Source organism: Mustela lutreola, chromosome 15, assembly GCF_030435805.1.
Source record: "Mustela lutreola isolate mMusLut2 chromosome 15, mMusLut2.pri, whole genome shotgun sequence".
Classification (NCBI taxonomy): domain Eukaryota; kingdom Metazoa; phylum Chordata; class Mammalia; order Carnivora; family Mustelidae; genus Mustela; species Mustela lutreola.
The window spans coordinates 33,420,921-33,444,115 of record NC_081304.1 but is presented as its reverse complement, the minus strand read 5'-3'; the positions used below and the strand labels follow the sequence as shown (position 1 = coordinate 33,444,115).

At 47.4% G+C, this 23,195-nt stretch overlaps 1 protein-coding gene and 1 long non-coding RNA gene across 8 annotated transcripts in view; one reads left to right on the top strand and one right to left on the bottom strand.

Moving 5' to 3' along the window:
- The window catches only part of YPEL2 (yippee like 2), a 64,932-nt gene extending 43,186 nt beyond the window's left edge, over window positions 1-21,746 (bottom strand). Inside the window, exons 1-2 of one of the 3 annotated variants that reach the window (XM_059147179.1) lie at window positions 21,550-21,746; window positions 241-554 (exon numbers count right to left, since the gene is read on the bottom strand). In XM_059147179.1, coding sequence (XP_059003162.1) covers window positions 241-357 — 117 coding nt within the window. In that variant the 5' untranslated portion in view covers window positions 358-554; window positions 21,550-21,746. Of the gene's footprint in view, window positions 1-240; window positions 555-687; window positions 1,197-21,201; window positions 21,286-21,549 lie in introns of those variants that run through there. The other 2 variants (XM_059147182.1, XM_059147181.1) reach the window with 2 other exon arrangements.
- Window positions 21,747-21,901: 155 nt separating this feature from the next.
- LOC131815949 (uncharacterized) overlaps window positions 21,902-23,195 on the top strand; it is a 90,074-nt gene continuing 88,780 nt past the window's right edge. For all 5 annotated transcript variants that reach the window (XR_009347901.1, XR_009347897.1, XR_009347898.1 and 2 more), the window contains exon 1: window positions 21,902-22,654. This is a non-coding gene — a long non-coding RNA (uncharacterized LOC131815949). The remainder of the gene's footprint in view (window positions 22,655-23,195) is intronic.

Below are 23,195 nucleotides of genomic sequence, written 5' to 3'. Positions count from 1 at the left end.
AGCCTCCAACAGGGATCACATCTAACTTTCAAAATTACAAATTAAACTAGTACATCCTCCCTCCAACTCAGAGTTATCTCTCAGCTGAGTGAGACAGCCACACACGTTAGCCCTCTCTGTGCAAAAGACCGAGTACAAGGATCTCGGGCTCTTCCGGAGAGCTCGTAAGCCTATGCAACCTGATGAGCCAAAGTGCCCCCAACCCAGAGGAGAGCAAGGAAGGCCTACAGGGCAATGTACCTTGGAAATGAGTTCATCATGATTGGCCAAGTGGGCTCTGCAGTGAATGCAGCTGTAGGTCCGGTGGCAGGAGGGCAGATATGCCTGGAAAGTCTTGGATCTTGTCATCTTCACCATTGGCGCCGCTGAGCGTGGGGTGAACTCTGGAGTGGCCCACGAGGCACTCCCACAGGATGGGTCGCACGGGAAACACCGGAAGACACAGGTAAAGGCCGTGGTTTGGCAGGGGGTGGGTGTGGGGCAGGCTCCACACACTGGTGATGTCTTCAGAGGAAGGACCCTCAAGCAGAGGTCGAGCGCTGGTTCTCAGCAGCCTGCAACGCCAAGATAAGGGGAATACCATGAGCTGATGGAACAGGGCTTCCTGCAAAGCAAGTCAAGTCCAACTGCCACCCAAGAGAGAGGGCAACATTTACAGGAAGAAATGACCGCTTCTCTGTTTCTTACCATCATTGTCAAGACACCCAATTATGAGAAAGGAACTACTGGGGATCTCAGTGCTGCTGCTTGTCCAGAGTTGGAGGTTCAGTATCAACCCAGGGTTCTTCTCAGCAGTCACCCAAGGTATCCTCCACCAACATTCAGACACTGGCATGATCACCATTCTTAGGGAATCACAGAAGAGGCCAGGATTAAGGATGTGCCACCTGTAGCTCCAAGGAGAGGACTCTTAAGTGGCCTCCTCTTCTGAGCCAACCAAGATAAAGGCTAAATGAAAAGGGAAAGTTTAACCTCTACAAAGTCACTGGATCAACAGTCATGTATGTATTTCTCATCCACCTCCAGATACCAGTAGTCTTCCACTACTTAAAACCACCACCTAGCAGATACCTGGGTGGCTCATTCAGTTAAGCAGCTGCCTTCAGCTCAGGTCATGATCCCAGGGTCCTGGGATCAAGCCCTGCACTGGGCTGCCTGCTCAGCGGGGAGTCCACTTCTACCTCTGCCCCGTTCTCTCTCTCTTGCACGCACGCGCACACACACGCACTCTCTATCAAATAAAATCTTAAACAAACAAACAACAACAACAACAAAAAAAAAACCCCCACCATTTACAGAGATAACAAACCCCACGCCACCCTCTGCTTGGGACTAAGCAAGATACAAAGGATCAAACTCCCAAGCAGTAGGGTTCCTCATGGCTAGCCAGCTCTTTTAGGCAAAATGATTTCCTTTGCTATACCTTGCCCAGAAATAGATGCTCAGTACTTTTTTGTCTGAAAAGCAAGCAAGCAAATGAATGAAACAAATGACATAATCAGACTCCTGCATCTAGAATTCACAATGACAGTGAATTTTACCAGAATTTCTCTTCAACCCTCAAAGTTTCCATTAGTCATCCCACAGCACCAAACATCTCTCCTGCCATTGCCTCAGCAATTCTATTCTACTGGGAACCAAGGACACTGAGAAAGTGGTGTTTTCTGGGCTATGTCCAAGTAAAGGTCTGAGGGGAAAGTCCCAAGGTCCAATGCACACTGTGCCTCCCCTGCCCGAAGCTTCTGGACCTGCCTATTCCTTGGGCTTCCCTGAAAGGGGTGGTGTTCCCACTTGCCTACCTCCCAGGGGAGGCACAGCGTTAATTAATGCCTGCACCACGCTTTGAAGATAAAATTATTTAGAGAGACGGGGGAGGAAGACAAACAAAATCAGATCTTCTTTGCGGGATTATGTCTGGGATCCATCTGGATGTTTAGAGAAAGCTGCAAATCATAGTTCTCTTTTTCCTCTAAACCTTACTAACTAAATCTTTCCAAAGGGCTGATGTCCTCCTCCCTGACATCCTTCCCACCACAGCAGCCACTGAAAGTCACTACACCCCTGGGACTCTGTACATCTTCCTGAGGGGCCAATAGCACTGCCCAGCACCAGGCTGAAGGAAAACAGCGGTCACTACTCTCACCCCGCATTTCCCTTGTGCAGTCCTGAGCCACGCAGGGCTGCCCATTCAGGGTGACCAATTACACATGAAGACACCCAACTGCGGAAGGAAATCAGACCTACAAGGACCCAGGCATAGTGTCTTCCCTGCTTGGTCCACCCACCACTATTTTTAAAGATGTGAAATCAGGTGACACTGAACATTATAGAAATACTTGGATACATAGTCTTGGGAGACTATGGAGGGGAGAATGGGTTTCCCCAGCATTGGAGTTAGGACTGGCCAGAAGAGGAGGAAGGCAGACACATGACCCCTTGGATCTAGAGCCCCTCTTTCTCATCCTGGACATCCTCTGATAGTAGGTAAGGTGAAGCGTGGTCAAAACGTAAGCCCATGGTAGCTCAATTGTGTTGGGTGTTGAGGCTGTTGAGTTGTTACAGGCGGTAGAAAGGGACAAGTACCCTGTCTGAGATTTCCTGAAATACCCTTGAACTTTCCAAGAGCCGCTGTTTCACTCTCAGAAAGGGCAGTATCTCCAGGAAAGGAAGGGGTGGTAGGTCAGGGTAAGAAATAGGAAAAAACAGGCAGGGAAACAAGCTGGAGGCTTGCCCCAGGCCAGCTTCTGAATCCAGAGCCCTCACTGCCCAGTGGGGAGCACTCGGAGCAGGGGGTCCCATCCGTGTTATAAAAACAAAGAAGGAAGAAAAGGAAACCATGAGCCCTGGCTGCCAGTCTGGGTTTACAGAGCAGCCACAGAGTCTGTTTTCTTATACATGCAGACAGCTTCTAAATTATGCATTTCCCCAGAGTAGAATTATTTCTTTTCTCACTTCTCTTCTGTAGGGAAAAAAAAAAAAGTTTGCAGGCAGGGGTTTATGGTTATGCTCAGCTTCAAATCTGAATTCCAAAATTTGTTCAAAGCTACCTTCTGAAGAATAAACATTTATGGTCCGTACTATACATACATACTGTACATACAAACCCACACCATAGCTCTGAACTTAGAAGACAAGAACTGACCCCGTAAGCAACGTCCCAGGCTGCTTGGTGCTGGAGAAACCTCATAGTGCCTAGCCAGCCAGCATGGGACTCTGCTGTCACTCTGCTCCCTACCCTCTCTCACAGGAATTCATAGGCATCCAAAATAGGACTCCTTCCCTGAGAAGGAAGGAAGGAAGGAAAACGTGGCTTGTTGAAATGCGCATCTTGCAAGCTGGAAGCAATGAGAGGAAGTCAGGAGAAAGCAAGCTGAAGCCTAATCAAGAGAGGGTCCTTGTGCCTGAGGAGAGAGAGAGCAGGCTGTCACAAGAAAGAGGTGACAGCGAGGTCCCCAAAATAATCACCTATTACTGTCTTCTTTCCTAAGGGAAAATTTTAAAAGCTGCTTCTTTGAGGCAATTGTTAGGAAGGAAAGTAAAATAGATGGATTTATTTATTTAATTTTTTAAAAAAGATTTTTATTTATTTATTATTTATTGAGAGAGAGAAAAAAAAAAGAGAGTGAGAGAGCATGAGCAGGGTGAGGGACAAGTAGGCTCCCTGCTGAGCAGACCCTGAGATCATGACCTGAGCCCTGAAGTCAGATGCTTAATCAACTGAGTCACCCAGGTGCCCCTGAGTTTTTTCTTTGTAGGAAGAAATGACTGGTATGGGGCTGCAGAACTCACCACATTCTGATTTTTGGACTTCGGTACTTATAATGGGGCCACAGGCTCCATGGGGCTCCATGAGTCCAACTCATGGAGTCCAACATACTGTGGAGTCCAAATTGATTTCCAACAATCGTCAAAGGAGCTCCATGTTTAAAAGCCTCAGGGCACATGTACAAATTAAACACCATTTTAAGTGAAGCAATAATCCATCACAGTGGAAATTAAAGGAAGATTTGCTATCACCCCCAGCTGGCTCCTGCTGATCAGCATGGAAAGAAAAGATGTGAACTAGAATGATTAAAAACAAACGCCTCAGATACTGCACCCGGAGAGCCAAAAGCACAGGCAGCATACAGCGAACCTGGCCGTCTCACCTGACAGGCCTCTTCCAAAGGGAGCCACCAAGGCAGCTGAAACTCAAAACAGAAATGTCTGCATGGCCCAAAGATGGAGGGGTAGGAGTACGGATGCTCCAGGTAAACCACGAAGGAACTGGATGAACGAGGATGTGACACAAGGGGCCACAGAAACTGAGAAGATGGGGGAAGGGGACGCCTGGGGGGCCCAGTCATTTAGCATCTGCCTTCTGCTCAGGTCATGATCCCAAGGTCTTGGGGCGTTGCACTCCCCTCTGGGCGGGAAGCCTATTTCTCCCGCTCGCTCTCTGCCTGCGGCTCCCCCGACTTGTGCTGGCTTGCTCTGTCTCTGTCAAATAAGTAAAAAATCTTAAATAAATAAATAAACAAATAAATAAAGCAATGGCCTGGTGAGGAGAGATAGGAAGGATGCCTCAGGCTGAGGTCACAGCATCAGCAAGACTGTGCAAGTGTGTGTAAAGTGTAGTGTCTTAGACGGAACTTAAAGAATTTGGTTGCTTGGGACGCCTGGGTGGCTCAGTGAGTTAACCCACTGCCTTCGGCTCAGGTCATGATCTCAGGGTTTTGGGATGAGTTCCGGCATTGGGCTCTCTGCTCAGCAGGGAGCCTGCTTCCCACTCTCTCTCTCTCTACCTGCCTCTCCATCTACTTGTGATTTCTGTCAAATAAATAAATAAAATCTTTACAAAAAAAAAAAAAAAAAAAAGAATTTGGTTGCTAAACTGGAGCACTTAGGACAGTCCCTGACACAAGGCAGACCCTTAACATCATCTTAAAAAATCGGAGTGCAGAGTATGAGAGGGCAGAGAAGAGTGTGAAGCAATGCACGGGTGCCGACGGCAGCTCGCTGTCAGTGGTAAGACGCCTGGAACCTGACTGTGCACTTCCTACCTGCCAGGTGCCCGTGCAGAGTATTAGCTTAGTTAGTCCTCACAGAGCCTTCGGAGGTTGCTATTATTATTCTTCTTTTCTTATGAGGAAAGTATGGTCTGGAGAAGTTAAATCAAACTGCCCCAGGTCACACAGCTTGTGTAGGATAAAACTGAGATCTGAAATCCCTGATCAAGGTTCTAGATCCTATCTTCTAAACCACCACCCTATATTGCCTTTCTGAAGGCCATGACAGTGGTCATGGTCAAATCCACTTTTTATACTGGCTGAAATGCAGAAGGTGGATTTCAGGGGAAAAAGAGGTACAGAGACCTTCTAGGGTTGTGTAAATCAGAGATGCTATGCTCTTGGTATTCCCTTAGGGCCCATGGGAGCATGGCCACTGAGGAAGCCACCTCTTAGAAGGACCTCAACAGCGATTAGGGTAACACTCCAATGGCTCCTCCAATGTCACCACCTGTTTGTCTTTCCTTGAGAAATATAAGTTTGGAGAAACATCACCCCAACAGGACCATCTCCCGTGGTGCCAGAGGACAAGCTAGAGTGTCCTCACAGAAGTCGCAATGTAACTCTCAAGTCTCCTTTTTCTTTTTCTTCTTCTTTTTTTTTAAAGATTTTATTTATTTATTTGACAGAGAGAGATCACAAGTAGGCAGAGAGGCAGGCAGAGAGAGGGGGAAGCAGGCTCCCTGCTGAGCAGAAAGCCCGATGTGGGGCTTGATCCCAGGACCCTGAGATCATGACCTGAGCCCAAGGCAGAGCCACCCAGGCGCCCCCCTTTATCTTTTTTTTTAAGCAGCAGCATTTTTTTTAAATTGACCAGTAAGAGTAATAATAGTTATAATTGTAGTGTGTATTGCGTGCCAACACTGTGTATGCTCGGATCAGTTGGGGAAGCTAAGGGTCCAGTGGCTGAATAACTTGCCAAAAGTCACTGAGCTAGAAAGGAGTAGAAGTGGTTTGTGATTCCACACCCTACTTATTTTCCCGGCAGTCTTTGCCCACCCTCCACCAAACACCCAACAAAAACAATGGGATGGTCTTCTACTGTGGCTGGAGGTATTACTTCTTTTATTTTCAAAAATATTTATTTGACAGAGAGAGAGAAGAGCACAAGCAGGGGGAGTGGCAGGCAGAGGGAGAAGCAGGAGGCTCCCCAGTGATCAGGGAGCCGAGCCCAACATGGGGCTTGATCCCAGGACCCCAGGATCATGACCTGAGCCATCCAGGCACCCCTCACCAGGCCCTTTAACTTGTCCATTAAGACTCAGCTCAGGGGGGTGCTTTCAGTTCAGATCATGATCCGAGCGTCAGCTTTCGGCTCAGATCATGATCCCGGGGTCCTGGGATCGAGTCCTGCTTCGGTCTCCCTGCTCGGAGGGAGTCTGCTTCTCCCTCTCTGCTCATGTTCTCTCTCAAATAAATAGAATTTTTTAATAAAAGTCTTAAGGGGGAAAAAACAAAACACCACTCACCTCCACATGGGGTTTATTGGTCCTTCCACTGGGCTCACCTCTACTGAAACACTTACTATATCAAAACTAAAATTATCCTTTTCTGCCTCTGTATCCTCTACTAGGGGTAAGCTCCAAGAGTAGGGACCACATTCTTGTACTCCCTGGACTCTGCAGCACACAGTAGCAGCCATTAATGAACTAAACTCCCTCTGTGTCCCATCCAGCTTCTGACTAGACCAGTCCACCCACCCATGTGGGTAGCAGACACGATTGAGGCCCCTCCCTTCTCCCTCTAGTAACGAGGTAGGAGGCAAAGTTCCTCTGGGTCCCCAAGGCCCATGAAATACTATTCTACCCTGACTGCCCCCAGTCAGATCCTGTGCCAAGATGCCCACAACTATGGTTCTTCAGGACTACAGATGTTCTAAGTCCTGGGTGTGAACCAAAGGCCTGTCATTGATATCCAGGTCCATGGATATCATGCTTTTGTGGGGCCTAGGTTAAATATATACATGTATTGGGGGAGAAGTCCTAATTAGAGGCAATAAAAGGCAACAGTGGAAAAGGACCTGGTGAGCCATTTCTAGGACTGGGAGGCAGAAAAAAGAGACAATGTCCTTGAAGGCCTCTATCCCAGGAGGAAGAAGGTCCTCCTTCCCCATTCCTAATCTCACCAGAATCCTGAACCCAGACCAGGGAGCGGAGACCCAATTTTCTTGGACCATCAAATAAGTGAGGGTTTACAGGATCTAGAAGCCAACGGACCTGGGTCCAGTCTCGCTTCTTCTCACTCGCTAACTGCCTCACCACTGGGCAAGTTGCCTGAAAAGGACCAACACTGCCTACCTTGTGGAGGAGACAAAAGAAATCAAATGAGACATTCCAAGTAGAGCACTCAGCACAGCACCTGGCACCTGCGTTTGCCTTCAACGCTGCTAATTAGCTACAATCGTCCTCACCAGCAACGGAGAAAAAGTGTGGGAACTGTTCCTATTCACATGACCCAAATGAGCAGTGTCTGTCTCCCACGTTGATTCATGGTGGTCAGAGGGTTAGGGCCTAAATTAATCCACTTACAGGTACGTTGTGGTTTTAAGCAGGTTCTTGTGGCTTAGCTGGGGATCTTACATTATTGCTGTATCATTCCAAACAACAGACCAATCCATCACTTATCGCAGTGGAAAATTTACCCTGGCAGCCCACATTGACTCATGAGGCCACTACTAACAACTTTACTGAAATGCCCCTATTATAACGACCGTAGAGCTGATGAGCAAGGCACACAGGAAAATCACTGTCATCGCTTCATAGTTACCCACTGTACAGCACCGGGCCCAGGTGGTACTTCATTTCAAATTCATCCTGATGATAATAAAAGTCAGCTTGGACCGTCAAGGAACCATGGTCTTTCATAAACAAAGCCAACCATTCATCTCTACCCTGGACACAGGGCCTAGTCTTATCTGTCAGATGATAATCCTACATGAGCTCTAAGATTCCTTCGGCTCTTTAAGTCCTGATTCCATGCTGTAAGGATGTCACCGCCAGCCAAATCCTGCCCCAGAGCCCAGTAGCCAACCACCAGCCTTCACTGTGGTAAGACCTTGATTTCAGCGAGGTCACAGAACATGTCAGTCATGCAGAGCCCACTCAGAAATGGCTGCTGGATGGTGTCTTCGCAACATCTGTTGGCAGAGCAATGTATTACTAAATGGCCCTTAGTTCAGCACTCTGGGGACCTGGGAAGTTCCCCACATGAGGCCTGCATCGGTCAGAACATCTACAGAGAGGGAAGGTGGCTCCCCTAGAACATCCAGACACTGGCATGGAATTCACCAGGTATCAGACAGAAGTAGCTGCTACTAGCTGGCTGTGAAGAGATCAGGTACTACTTTGCATTGCTTCCACAAATTCAATAAAAAATAATGTTAAAAACCCAAATGATCTGTCTGAAGATTCATTACCAAGGACACCTGACTAAAGTTCATCAATGGTTTCCTCCTTTTTCTTATACAACTCCCAACTCCAAAAAGAGGATTTAAGGTAACTTACAAAAACACACAATACTTTTTTTTTTTTAAGATTTTATCCATTTATTTAACAGAGACCACAAGTTGGCAGAGAGGCAGGCGGGGGTGGAGGGGTGGGTAGCAGGCTCCCCGCTGAGCAGAAAGCCCGATGACGAGAGGCTTGATCCCAGGACCCTGAGATCATGACCTGAGCTGAAGGCAGAGGCTTAACCCACTGAGCCACCCAGGCACCCCCAAACAATACTTTTAAAATAGATGAAATTAGGGTAAGAAAAGCAGAAGAACACAAGGTGAGTTAGGACAGAGAAATGCATGTTTATATTAAGCTGCTAAATATTTACTGAATTTCAATTGCATATTTGGCTTTGAGCTCTGTAGTAAGCAAGGCAGAAAAGAAAAATCAGTAGTTAATAAGGTTTACAGTTCCTATAAATCCTGGTTGTTCAAGCTACAGATTTTTTTGAAGTATTTATTTATTTATCTGAGAGAGAGAGAGCGCTGTGCTCAAGTGTGCAATCATGACAGGGGAGAGGGTCAGAGGGAGAAGCAGACTCCCCACTGAGTGGGGAGCCTGATGCAGGACTTGATCCTGGGACTCCAGGATCATGACCTGAGCCAAAGACAGTCACTTCACAAACAGAGCCACCCAAACGGCCCTTAAGCTACAGATCTTCTAAGAGACATTTCTCCTGTGGGTGGTTGCAGAGGGAACCATGAGCAATGAACCAGTAGACAAGATCTTCAGCATACACCAATAGTTCCTACCATGAAACTCTTCCAAGATTGCTTCTCAGAGGTCCCTCCATGAAAATGCACAGCTTAAGTCAACACTAAAGGGCAATTCAGTAAAAGGGATTCTACATGGGGTCAAGTCAGGGCAGCCCAAGAACACAGCTTTCTGATGATCTGGCTAGATCCACTGATACAGACTCTCCAGAGGAATGGAAGAGCTACAGAGCCTTCTGGCAAAGCTCCATGAATATCATTTATCACAACCAGGCTTTTGAGTTACAAAAACATGGGTAGCCTCCAGCATGCCAAGTCCAAACACTAATACTTTTGAATGCTAACACCATTTGGCTCTGGTATTGCATTCAGTTAGTTCTCCTGTGGTTGGTTCAGCCTACTTTTCCCTCAAACTCTCTCCTTCTGCACCTCATGCCTCTCCTGCTGCTGCTCTTTCTCTAAGCCTCCACCTCTCTGGCTGCTCTTCCTTCCTCCTCCTCCTTGGAGGTGTGTTTCTACCACGTGCCTGACTGCCTGTTCCCCATGTACATCCTTAGCCACACCCAAGTCTTCTAAACTTCTGCCTCCTGCCCCTGAAGCCTGGATTCCTTTCTAAAGGAGGCCTCTCACTGGCTCCTAGGAAGGCATTTCAAAGCAAATGCCTCCAAAGCCAGCACCATTTTCCCCTTCCCCTGGTTCCTACCATCCTCACCCTAATTCTGTTCCTTTCTCCTGAAGGCCAAGTTGCCAAAGCAGTCAAGACCCTTCACTCTTTCTCTCCCTTCTATGTCATATTCCTTCAGTCCCCTAGACAGCTGGCTCTGTAATCCAGTATCCCACAGCCATCTTCATAGCTATGGCCAGCAGCACTGTGTGAGCCCTCCCCTCCCTCATCCTGAACTCACGTGACAGCTTCCTAAACTGGTCTCCCTGACTCAGCTCTTACCTCTCCAGCCCATTCTAGAATGCTATTTATACAACACAATCTGATCACATCGCTCATGTTTCAAAACCTCCAGTGGTTTCCTAGCAGCCTATAGGACAAGGTCCAACCCCTCCAGTGGCACTAAGAAACTGGGCTGATTCTCCTTCTTCTCCTTATCTTTCTTCACTGTCACCTTCCCACCTCCCTGCAAACCTGTTTCCCCAGCGGACCAAGCTTGTTCACTACCTTTTCCCAAGCTGGTTCAGCCTCTTGCAAAGCCCTAACCTATCTTAACCACCTGGTAAATGCCCGATCATCCCTTAATACCCAAATGAGACCCTAAGCAGAGGGGGTGGCTCCCTCTTCCCAGCATGCAAAACCCTCTTTTTGCCTGAATGGCACTCCATCACACTGTTCCCATCTGTCTCCCAGACTGGGAGCTTCCTGCAGCTCAAGTCCAGTCTTTAACGCCCCTTGGTTTCCCCAGGACTCCTAGTCTCAGGCATATTAGAGTCTTTTTATCCCCCTCCGGAGAATCTTGATAAATGGTAATTAACGGAGTAAAATGAGTGACCATCAGTGAAACTGTGCTGCCCTGTAAAGCTGATATTTTTAATCTTACTTAAACACTATCCAGTACATTTAAAATATCTGGGACGCCTACGTGGCTCAGTTGGTTAAGCAGCTGCCTTCGGCTCAGGTCATGATCCCAGCGTCCTGGGATCGAGTCCCACATTGGGCTCCTTGCTCCGCAGGGAGCCTGCTTCTCCCTCTGACTCTGCCTGCCATTCTGTCTGCCTGTGCTCGCTCTCGCTTGCTCTCTCTGACAAATAAATAAATAAAATCTTTAAAAAAAAAATAAAATAAATAAAATAAAATATCTAATTCTGGCCATCACACGGGACTCGCATACCATGAAAATTCCACAAAGTTGAAAAGCCAGCAAACTCCTGTGATGTCAACTTGCTTGGGCTGGGATGGAGCATGAAACTCAGAACTGTGGTGCCATGGCTCCAACACAACACATGACAAGACTGTCTGATGCCTGTATCTGTGCTGTCAGATGGCAGAAGTACTTCCCATTCCACCTCCCCTGGCCCTTCACACCATCTGAGTGCCACCAGGTAGCTTCCCAAGGGACCCTCGCCAGACTGGCATGGACTTCTGACCCCCAGAGAAACCCTCAGACTTCCAACCCACAAAGGTTCTTTCTCCCAGGGTAGTCCCCACAGAACCTCCCTGGGACAGTGTGAGGAGGATAAAAATGAACTGTCAGATACGGTTCAGGTCAGCAAGGAAAGGGGTCCCTAAACCCTGCCCCTCGATTTTATGTTCAAAACAAGGCCAGATCTGCCCTTTCCCTCCAGTTCCCCAGAGACTGCTGCCCTCAGCATCAGTCCTTGTACTGTACAGGCTCAGAGAAGACAATCCTAGTGAAAACAAAATAAATACCTTTTTCTCATGATCTGGGACCCAGATGGGGCTGGGTCCATCCCTCTGCCCCCAGACAGGGCTACACTTGAACCACAGTGTAAAACCGTCACTTAGAAGATCTATGAAGAAAACAACATTCTGGAAAATAGCGAAGACATGGCAGACAATCTTTGGAAGTGACTTCACAGGGGACCCGTCCCCTTAGCCTCCACCAACGCCCACTGCCCAGGTTCCTCTCCCACAGGTAGAACACTCTTCACAGCTGCAGCTGTATTTTACTGGGGAGATTATGTGACTGTCGTCTGTATCTTACACTCTCAAAGATCAAATATTATTTACTGAATAAATGAACTTCTTTGGACCCTGGGCACTGCATGACCTTGATTTCTCTTTAACTGCTGCTCCCCAGGGAACAGCTGGGGCCCCAATTAGTTACAAACCATCCATCCCCAATCTGCCAATACAATTCTGTTGTTCAGCTGTCAGCATGCCTTTGGCGTCCTCACTTTAATCTCCCAATTCAAATAAATCCCAAACTCTAGACTCTGACATCTGTGGCTGGGCTCCCCGCTTCTTCCCAATTGGAATTTGGAAACTGAACTTAAAACTCAAACGAGATGGGGAGGCAGAAGCACTTTCAAAGGGAGGCCTGTATGTCTAAAGTCCCAAGCTTCACCAGCTCAAAAATGGATGTATACTGTCCTAAGAATTTTTTTTTAAAGATTTTATTTATTTATTTGACAGAGAGAGAGAGAGAGATCACAAGTGGGCGGAGAGGCAGGCAGAGAGAGGAGGAAGCAGGCTCCCTGCTGAGCAGAGAGCCTGATGCAGGGCTTGATCCCCAGGAGCCTGAGATCAGAGGTCAGAGGCCTCTGATGAGCCGAGGGCAGAGGCTTAACCCACTGAGCCACCCAGGTGCCCCTGTCCTAAGAATTATTAAACTGCCATCTAGTATTGTTGCCATCTACTAAAGAGGAAGAGGAGGAGGATGGGAGAGAGAACGACTGATTCTAGAGCAGCTTTCTAGATTTCTCCTGTTATGGGAATGGCAGACAGACGTTAGGAAGAATGAGAACTACTTTTCCTTTCAGGCCTGGCACATCAAGGGGCGCCATGGATGCTGCCAGCGCAGCTTTTCATATAATTCAAGAAACATCCACAAAGCTGGTTGTTTATGGTTAAGTCCCTGCCCCCCAACCCCCACCCCGGTTGTGAGCCATTCCTGGCCCAAGACCACTTCTGGTTAATCATCCTTCCAACCCAGGCCAAAGCCTGGCTTACAGTAAGAGCTCAGACTCCTTGGTTGAAGGAATGTAGGAAGTGAGGGGAGGAGGTAAGAGGAGTAGTCATCTGCTGTCAGTAAGGCTCCAGGACTCTACAGTTTATAATAATAATTTCCTGGGGCACCTGGGTGGCTCAGCTGGTTAAAGCCTCTGCCTTCAGCTCAGGTCATGATCCCAGGGTCCTGGGATCGAGCCCCATATCGGGCTCTCTGCTCAGCAGAGAGCCTGCTTCCTCATCTCTCCAGAGAGGCAGGAATTACTATGATTACTCTTGTTTGAAAAGTGAGGAAAAAGTTCAAGAAATTAATCATTTCGCCTAAGATCACTCCACTAGAAAGTACCAGGACCAGGATTTGAATCCTTGGACAAACCTCTACCTCTACCCCACATGGATCCTTCAACCCAGATGAGCTAGGGAAGATGGGCGTCATTGGTCCTTAAGCCCTTATTAGAGCAACAAGCAGAACACCTTCCAGAGCAAGACCAAGTGCTCTTAGAACATCTTCAAACTCTCAGAGCTGGCTCACCGCTTCAACTTTTAATTACAGAAATACGAGAAAACAAATGAGGGAAGGGAATAACCTCAACCAGAAAGCAGGACAACAGATCAGGCACAAGAAAAAAAACAGTTATAAGTTTCTGTCATATCTTCCTGCTAAGGAATTTTTAGCTTTAAGGCAGCAGTCATACATAGGGATCATTTGTTTCCTTTAGGATTTGAGGGGGAAAAAGAAAGAATCATGTAAGGAAAACTAACCAAATGCCCTATTTAATTTGCATTTATACACAGTACACATGCTTATACCATTAATACAACAAATCCTGAAAGAGAATTCATTTCTACTTTACAGTCCATTTGGCTGTGGATCAATTTAGGGAGGGACCCCCCAAGAGACAAAAGACCAAAGCAGTAAAAGAAGAGATAAACAGGAGGCAAACATAATGGAGGACACATGCAGGAGATACAAACAAGGAAAGGAAAGGAAGTGGCAAAACACAGTGAGGGGAAGGAGGCTAAAGGTCAAAGATGCTGCGTAGATGGTTTCTGCTAAGAAGATCAACTACCTCCGTTATTCCCAGGCCTCAGACATGTAGGGGTGACGACATCAGAAAAAAACTTGGGGGGCGCCTGGGTGGCTCAGTGGGTTAAAGCCTCTGCTTTCGGCTCGGGTCATGGTCTCGGGGTCCTGGGATAGAGCCCCGCGTCAGGCTCTCTGCTCTGTGGGGAACCTGCTTTCCTTCCTCTCTCTTTGCCTGCCTCTCTGCCTACTTGTAATCTCTGTCTGTCAAATTAATTTAAAAAAAAAAAAAAAGGGACGCCTGGGTGGCTCAGTTGGTTAAGCGGCTGCCTTCGGCTCAGGTCATGATCCCAGTGTCCTGGGATCGAGTCCCACATCGGGCTCCTTGCTGGGCAGGGAGCCTGCTTCTCCCTCTGCCTCTGCCTGCCTCTCTGTCTGCCTGTGCTTGCTCGCTTTCTCTCCCTCTATCACTGGCAAATAAATAAATAATCTTTAAAAAAAAAAAATAAATAAAAATAAAAAAAAAAAAAGGAAGAAATGGGAAAACTGTAGGGGCACTATTATTTGCTTGCTTTTATTAGATTCCCTAGCTGAAAATTCTCATTTTGTAGGCCTGTGGTTGGACCAGAAATTCTTATGGCAGCCAGGTTTGGGAATCTCCAGGGATAGTCCCATTTTTGAGGATGTCTATTATCTATGTCAACTAACCATTGTTCACAGACTTCTGTGAATGGAAGCCAACAGTCCATTTCCATGGAGTTACTCTAAACTGTAGCAATAGTGCGGTGTCTGGCTGGCTCAGTAGAGCATGGGACTCTTGGTCTCAGGGTTGTGGGTTCGAGCCCCATGCTGGGTATAAAGACTGCTAAAAAAATAAACTTTGGGGGGAAAAAAATAAGTAAACTGTAGCAATAGCAGCCCAAGCAAAATCCCAATGTTCTCTTTCCAACACCTCATGTGCCTACTGAACATTCACCTACATTACCTTTTATGTTCATACCCCTGTGCCTTTGCACACACTGTTACCCCTGGGAGCGTTTCTGCATGTTTAAATCCTCATCATTCTTCACACCTCCATCTCCGAACGCCCACCCTTCTTTCTGTAGCTCCATAATGACTTTAAGCTTTTTGTACCTTATACTCTAGTTATTGACACATATGCCTTAATCACTCCTCCTTGAGTGTATGCTCTTAGGGGCAGGGGCCATAGCTTATCCCATCTTCATCTCCCAAAGGTCTTATGTTATCTGTTGAATTGTTATTAGCTAGGAAAATAAAGCAAAACCAAGGTTCATTTTCAGCCCTAGGCCAGAGGTTCCTCTTCTAAGCAGCCCAAAATAGGAATCAAAATTTTACTGACTCAGGCAGGATATGCTCCAAGCCTATCCTCTCTTGCCCCAGGTACTCACAACTGAAAACAGCAGGGAAAACAAAACAAATCATTGGTAAGGTCAGTATTTCCTATTATTAAATTTCTTATCAGATAAAAATAATGCCACTTCTGTTTATGACAAGACCCTGTTTCAGCCTTACTGACACCCATTGGCCATCTGGAAATCAAGCCTTCCTTCCCTAATAAGAAATAGACAAGGGAACTCCAGACATTAGAGACAAATTTCATTCTGAGCTGGCAATCTAGTTTCAGATCAAAACCACCAACTCTGGACATACCACATTCTCAAGACCACAGGGGAAGGTTGTAGCTCAGGAAACAGGAGTGCACAGGGCTGTTGACCCAACCAAGAATGTGAGTGGCAGTGTTGTTACCTCATAGGCAGAATATTCCTTTGCCTCATCACAGAAAGGAGGTAGGCTTAACCTAGGATCAGGATATTATGGGTTATCTGGAGGTTTATTCAGGAGATGACATTCTTCAAGAACATACAGGAATAGAAAGAAATCTGGGCCTGGAAATGAAAGGTATGGTTTACAGTTTCTGTTTTGCCTTAATTAGCTCTGTCCTAACCAAGTCCTTTTTGCCTACTTGAGCCTCAATGTTTGTATCTCTAAAATGTAAAATCTGAAATGATTTTAATACCCAAAGCAGCAGCTCTCCAATTAAAAAAAGAATGATAAATCATTAACTTGAAATTAGAGAAAATACAAATTACAAGGAAAAAATTAGGATGAGGGGCCCTAAAGTTACTGAAGTCAGGCCACAGATTTGGCTCTGTGCTTCCTGGCACCCAAAGCAAAAAAGAGAAACATGATCAGTTATACATTTCCAATTGTTCACAGAGAAATATTATGCCCATTCCTCAGGAAAGGCAAAGCTTTTTCTGGCACTTGCCCCTGAATGAAATTTCTCCTATTAACTATTTAAAGGGGATACTAAGTGAAACTGTAGCTTAAAGGAACAGCAACACCATCCCTTTTGAGAAATATACTAGAGTTATAAAGCTGTTTAGGACTGTGTCCCTCCATGAAAGCAAAGGGCAGGACACCGAAGTTCATCTCAGTGAAAATAATTCTGGAGGGACTGAGGTAATATGGGCCAAATACGCAGCTTTCAGTTAGCCTAGTTTAATCGAAGGATAAACTAAGAATGGCCAGAGGAACAGGAAGACGACATGTCCTTCCAAAAACTTCCATGACTTCTTTCACATAGGTGTTATCAAAATTTGGGCAGCAATTTGTGATTAGAGGATTCCTAACTTCCACTCTAGTCTTGATAGATCTCTGTGACATGTTGCGTCTTCATTTACTGGCACTAACTTAAGATCTGGTGGTTTTCTCCCTCTTAACTGCACACTCCCAAATCAATGGGTTGGGGATTCCTGCCAAAGAGAGGAGGGAAATCTAACTATGAGTGTTATTATTAAAAGCTAACAGCAGGGAGCCTGGATGGCTCAGTCAGTTAAGTGTGGGGCTCTTGGTTTCAGCTAAGGTCATGATCTCAGGGTCATGAGATGAAAACCCAAGTCAGGCTGATCACGTGGGCCAAAGTGGGCTTGAGATTCTCTCCCTCTGCCCCTCTCCCCCTCCAGATCGCAGGCACACGTGCTTTCTCTTTAAAATAAATAAATAAAAGCTAACAGCAAGTGTTTATGTGCCAGGCTCTGTGCCTGGTTTCCTACACATCCCCTCATTTTGTCTTATCAATTCTGCGAGACAATAACTATTATTAGTCCTATTTTACAAATAAAGAACAGAGATTTAGAGATTTTTAGCAAATTGCCCAAGATCACAAAGCTAATTATCCAGGTCTTTTTGGTTCCAAAGCCCGGGTTCTTAGCCCTACTTAATAGTGCTTCGTAGTATTAACGAAATGTTATTACTCGTAGAAATGCTTGTTTGTCAGAAAAAGTGAAAACAAAATAAAGCTACTGGGGGAGGCGGGGGGCTGTTTATTGACACAACAAAATGACAACGGAACTTCTAGAGACCTATTAAATAAAAAGTGTAAAAGGGTGAAAAATATTGTGAAAAGCGGAAATCCTGAAATAAATTCCAAGGGAACACTATCACACCCCAGGAAAAGGGAGAGAAAAATTCTTTTCCTCTTCTCCTCTTGAAAATGAAAGTATTATTTCCTACTCTTAGAGACTCAAAACCTTGACTCTCTTTATTCATTCATTCCCCTGATGGGTAGATACTTATCCAGAGCTACCAGGCCGCCAGGTAATGTCAGCAGTGAGACAGAAGCATCTAGCCATCAAGCAGATAATGTATTTCCAGATGGTATTAAAGTCCCTTGGAAAAAAAAAACAAAATTAAGGGGATTAAGAGGGGCAGGGACAGGAGCTGTTGTTCTAGATAACTGATCTGAGAGAGGCTCTCCCGAGACCCAAGAGCCAATCACGTAAAAATTTATAGAGAATTGCATTCTGGAAAGAATAACTACCAGTAGAAAAGCCCAATGACAAAAACAAACCTTTAACATTTTAGAAACCAGAGGAAAGCTGGCACACACGGACCTGATAAGGACCTGTAGAGATGAGGGGAAAGAGGCTGGAGGAAGGAGACAAGATGTACAATGCCCACAGGGAAGGGAGTTGGATTATAAGAAGCCCCTGGAAAACTTTAACCAGGGGAATAGCATAATCTGATTTTATTTTAAACCCTCCAGGGCCTCTATTCCCAAATCTCAGGAAAATTCGGGTAGGTGTGGTCCTTTAAAGATGCATGTCTCATCTTTTGTTAAGGAAAAGATCATTAAAAACCATCAACTCTAACAAAATACCATTAGCCAGCAGGCCCTGGCTTTCCAAAATTGGGAGGCTCAAGTTTAAAAAAGATTACTCCCTTTCCACAGTTTTTAGACCCCTTCAGGCTAGGGGAATGTAACAGAGCACCTAGTGGTTTGCTGATGGACCCTAGGGAAATGCCAAGATAACTGACAAAGGAAACTGACACTTATCCTCCATTTGAGTACTACCTGGACATCTCTTCCCTCTCCTTTTCTATACTAGGACATCCTATCCTCTGCCATCCATTTGTTGCTTTCTTCTTTATTACAGGCTCAAAAACAGACATCCTAAATGTGAGTAGTTTGACCATACCAAACATCATTCATTTCAACAATACTACAGTTAATATTCCCATATTAAGCATACCGTTGGCAGGAAGGACCACTGTTGAATTTGAACTGGGACAGAGTTCTATTTGAAGCTAAATGCAGCTTTGATTAATTCAAGGCAATTTCTTTTATCAACATGTTAGAAGGAAAACTTCTAACACAGGGATGCATCAGGTGTGGGTATGTTTGTGTCTGAAGGTAGAGATAGAGGTAACAAGATTCACCTGCACATAGGAGCCAAGATGTCATCACAGGAACGAACCAGGGCTGAGGTAGGCAAGGAGGTCAGGGAAATGCTTATTAACAACTCATCTCATTAACAACTTATGCTAATATCATTAACAACTGTTGACAAACCCCTGACTCCCTCATACTCCCAAACAAAATCAACAGCCTGCCTGCCCTTCCCCCAGGCCTCATGGCTTGGAATACCCAGCTATTAAACAACACTGACATTTTCTACAGGCCAATTGTTAATACCCCAGGCATAATAACTATGTCACTGCCTCAAAACTATCTGATTTTTCACTGTTTTAATGATTTTAATAATCTATGAATAGTACAGCATACTCATCAGCACTACTCACTACCTCAATCCCACATACCTAAAACATCCAGCGATACAGAATACCAAACAGCAGTCTTCAAATGGACTGAGCAGGGTGGTGTGGGAGGGATGTGGGGTTCCTATGGCCAAGGCTTCACAGCAGCTAAAAGCAAACACACTCTTGGACTTTTCAAAGCCTTGGCTAGTGTGACCAGCAGATGAGTGATCTTGAGTTTGCAGAGAATAGGTTACATACGTGACTAAGGCTTTGTATGCTTCATATCCAGTTAATAATGCCTTTCATTGTTCATTGCCCCCAATTCCCATTAGATCTGGGTTTCTCATTGACCAACTGCATCACAGTGTCATGGTCCACTTTATAAAAATGCACCCCACTGAGAATAAACATCTCCAGAGTTGACTGACAGACTGCATTTTTAAACACTTTTCAGGTCATCTTTGTGCACATTCAAGTTTGAGGACCTCTGTCCTAAGAAAGCAATGCTTCTTTAACAGTGGGTCATCACCCATTCACCCATTTGGTAAAGAAATCAAATTAACAGGCCATGACCAGCAGTTGGGTCTTTTGTTTGTTTTTTAATGGAGGGGGAAAAAATAGCACACTGCAGGTAGCAAGAACATTTGTTTCCTGGAACTTATCACAGTTGTGGACCTCAGTGCAGTGATGTAAAAGGTATTCCTTACTTTGGATCCCAAAGTTTGAAACCACTCTCCTTGAGGGCAGAAGGAAAATGGTACCCTTGTACATGATGTTTATTTCCCATTTTCCACCCCTAACTTCAAGTTTTTTTATTTTAGTTCAAGCACAGATCCCAAGACAGATCCCAGAAATTCTATTATCAAATCCTAAACCAATAAGGTAAATAAGTTAAGGAGAGGTATGAGCCCCAAAGTCCCCACTCTTGCCTGAGACCCTTACCATGAAGCTGGGGATAAGGGATGGTGCCAAAGGGAAGCTAGCACAACTCTCCTCAGGCTGGACCTGTTCCTTGGTAAAGAACTTATAGCCACTCAGATCACAGCTCAGAGGAATTAAAAGGTTCCTCATCAGGAGCAATACTCACCCTTAGTCTAAGTGCTAAGGAAATGGGAGGAATAGAACTCAAATTCGGCCCATCTTTGCATCCTGTGGCCATGAAGTCAAAGGAAAGCTAGGGAGTAGTCATCCAAGCCCACTCATTATAAGCCCCGGATTTCTCACAACCAGGAGAGTACTGAGGAGCATCAAGCACGTGAGATCAAGTCCCTCCCCAGAGCCAGTGAGTGACAGGAGTTACCTCTGGCAAGTCACTTAAGTTCTAACCCCAAGCTCCTTGCTCTGCCCACGTTCAGTCACCAAATGGGATACAGGGAAGCAGACAACCTCCCTGCTTGTCCAACGCTCTAGGACAGGGAACCCCATCTTGCTGGACCAAAAGAGAACAGAGGAATGGCAAAGAATAGATAAATAGCTAGAAGTCTTGTTAGCCCTTAGATTCACCAGAAGCGAGGACTCACTTAAAAGAACCTTGTTAACCCCAAGACAGCAAACTGACAAGAAGGCCAAAAAGCAAAAACCCGAGCAAACTCAGGTGCAGTTTCGTGTGCCGCTCATGGCGGTGGGACTATGGGAGGGTCTGCTAACTTGCAACAGAAACAAACGGAGGACACTCACTCGCTTGGCTTTTTAAGTGTTTGTAAGCTGAGAGTAAAGTCAGAGGTGGCAGTCTCCTGGGCTTTGTCCAAAAGAACAGGTGGCTACCCCAACCCCCAACTTGAGTCAAGACATCCAGAGGAGGTCAGCGGCCAAGGAGGGTGAACTTAAAGCAGTGAGAGGTCTGGGCTGCCCCTCTGCGCCAGTTCCTGGGAGGTACTCGCTGGAGAGGCCCCTACATTCCATCGGGCAGGAGAGAACTCGGCGCCCACCCCCTTGGCAAGGGCGGTGGGGAGGCTCCGGGAAGCGGCCAGGCAGGAACTCGGCTGCGGTTACCTCGGCCCAGGACCGGCCAAGCGCTCCTGGGAGTTTCGTGGGCTGCCAGTCCCCCACAGGCTGGGGGCGGCGGCCTCGAACCCAGTGTCTCCAGCGGAGGCCCAGCGTCACCGGGGACAGAAAACGCCCGAAGCACCCCTCCCGACCCCCACGGAGCCCGAACCCGCAGAAACTATGCTGAGAAGCAGCAGCGACCCGGTGTCCAAGTCCCATCCGCCAAAGCACGCACCCTAGACTTGCCCGACTCCTCGCACAAGTCCCCGACCCCGACCCGGGAACCCGCGCCGCCACGGGTCCCTCCGCAGCCAGCCGCCCGGCCGGCAGTGTTTGTAAACAAACCGGTCACGTGGCCCCGGCGGCCCGCTTCCCGCCCGGCGCGCCCGCGGCCCCCACGGGGACCCCACGCCGAACCCCGCCTCGGCGGCGCAGCGCAGGGGGCGCCGCGCGCTCCGCCCGGGGCGGGCCGGGCCGGAGGGGCTACGGGACCGGAGCCCGGCGCCGGGTGCGAGGCGTCCGCGCTGACAGCGCGCCCCACGCCCACGCGCGCCCGGCCGCGCCGCGCGCCAGGTCTGCTTACCGGGCAGCAGGCTGCCCCGTCCGGCCAGCGCTGGGCTCGGCTCCGCCGGGGTGCGCAGCAGCGAAGGACCGCCCGGCTGGCTCCCGGGCTCCGGGCGCGCTCTTAAAGCCACAGTCTCCGCCACTGCCGCCGCCGCCACTCCGCATCCCTCCGGGTCGGGGCCGGGGGCTGCCCTGTGACGGACGCGCCCCCGCGCCTATCCCCTCGCCTCAGCACCTAGCAACACGCCGCGGGTTGGCTCGGCTCGGCCGCAGCCCATCCGCCCCAAGCCAATCAGCGAAGGACGGAACTCCGCCCCCCGCTTCCCCAACCTCCTACCCCCCACCCCTCTGTCCTGGGCCGGCTAGGGTGCGGGGAGTGCTTCCAGAGCCCCGTCTGGCCCGCGGGCGAAGCTTGGCTAAGCAGGGCCACCGGCTGAAGGAACAGAGAGACAGAGTGATGAGGATGGTTGGCTTTCAGTGCTTGGGAAGAGACCGTTTATTTGCGTTTTGGTTTTGTCCCCAGGTCAAGGCTGGGATTCCTGGAACCTAGGGTGAGGAGTGGGGAGGCTGTATAGTACTTAGACTTGTAGGGCCAAATCAGCAACTCCCTCCTTACACCTTCGCCATTTCTAACTCAGAGCCTAAGTTACCTGAAGAGGGCCTCAGGACCCCGGCCAGCTGAATTTAGTAAGATAATACCAAACCAGCCCAGGCCCTAGTCCGAAGCAAGGCATTTCTCCACTTCTCTGTGTTCTGCCAGTAATTTCAGAGAGTAAGAGTAGGAAAGATGTGGTGGGGGAATTGGAAGGCCCCCAGCCCCCTATTGCTGCTGATTTTCCAAAGCTTTTGCAGGGAAATGCGGATGGTTAGTCTAGAGAAGTGAGATGGTCAGTGACCAGAGAGGAGGAGCCCACGTTCTGGATCAGTGCTTTTCAAGGAAGAGAAGGTTAAAAAATAAGCCCAGGCAGTCAGGAAATCCAGGAAGGCACCAGGTGGGTGGAGTGGGGTAGTCTCCCTGCAGGAAAACAGGTCAATTTGAGAAAGAATGCTGGCAGGGGTGAGGGGAAGAGAGGATCCCAGCCTTTTCAAGTCACCACCAAGGTTCTGCAGTTCCTCAGAGAGCGGTAAGAAACCCCATGTTTTACTGAACAGCTCTCAGGATGTGAGATGCCCCTGGAGGTACAGCTGACTCCACTTCCTTCCATATGCCAGTTTGCACATAAACTGAGAATGTTACTGGAGTAGACCCCCATGTGGCTCCAACTTCACCTGCAGCTCTAGCCAGCTGTGTTTAAACTAGATCTGATTCAGTTACTATGCATTGCATTCACATCGGATTCAGTTAATATACCTTGCCTGGTTGGATGTGAATCCAATCCTAATGTCAGTAAAATGTTTGTATAAACAACAAAAGTGCCTCAATTTCATTCGTTACTTATGTATCCAGACTCAAATTTGCAATCCGGGCGTAAGCAGGAGCGCCAAGTCACTGTCACTGTTCGCATTTGACAAACTTGGAAAGGTTTAACATTCCTTTCTCTGAAATGTGATGAACTCTTTTTAGAGGATCAAGAGGTTGACATCTATCTAGCTCTGATGTGCCTTCTGGGCAAATTTCTTTGTCTCTCTAGGTCTTAATTTTTACAGTTGAAAACGAAGATTGAG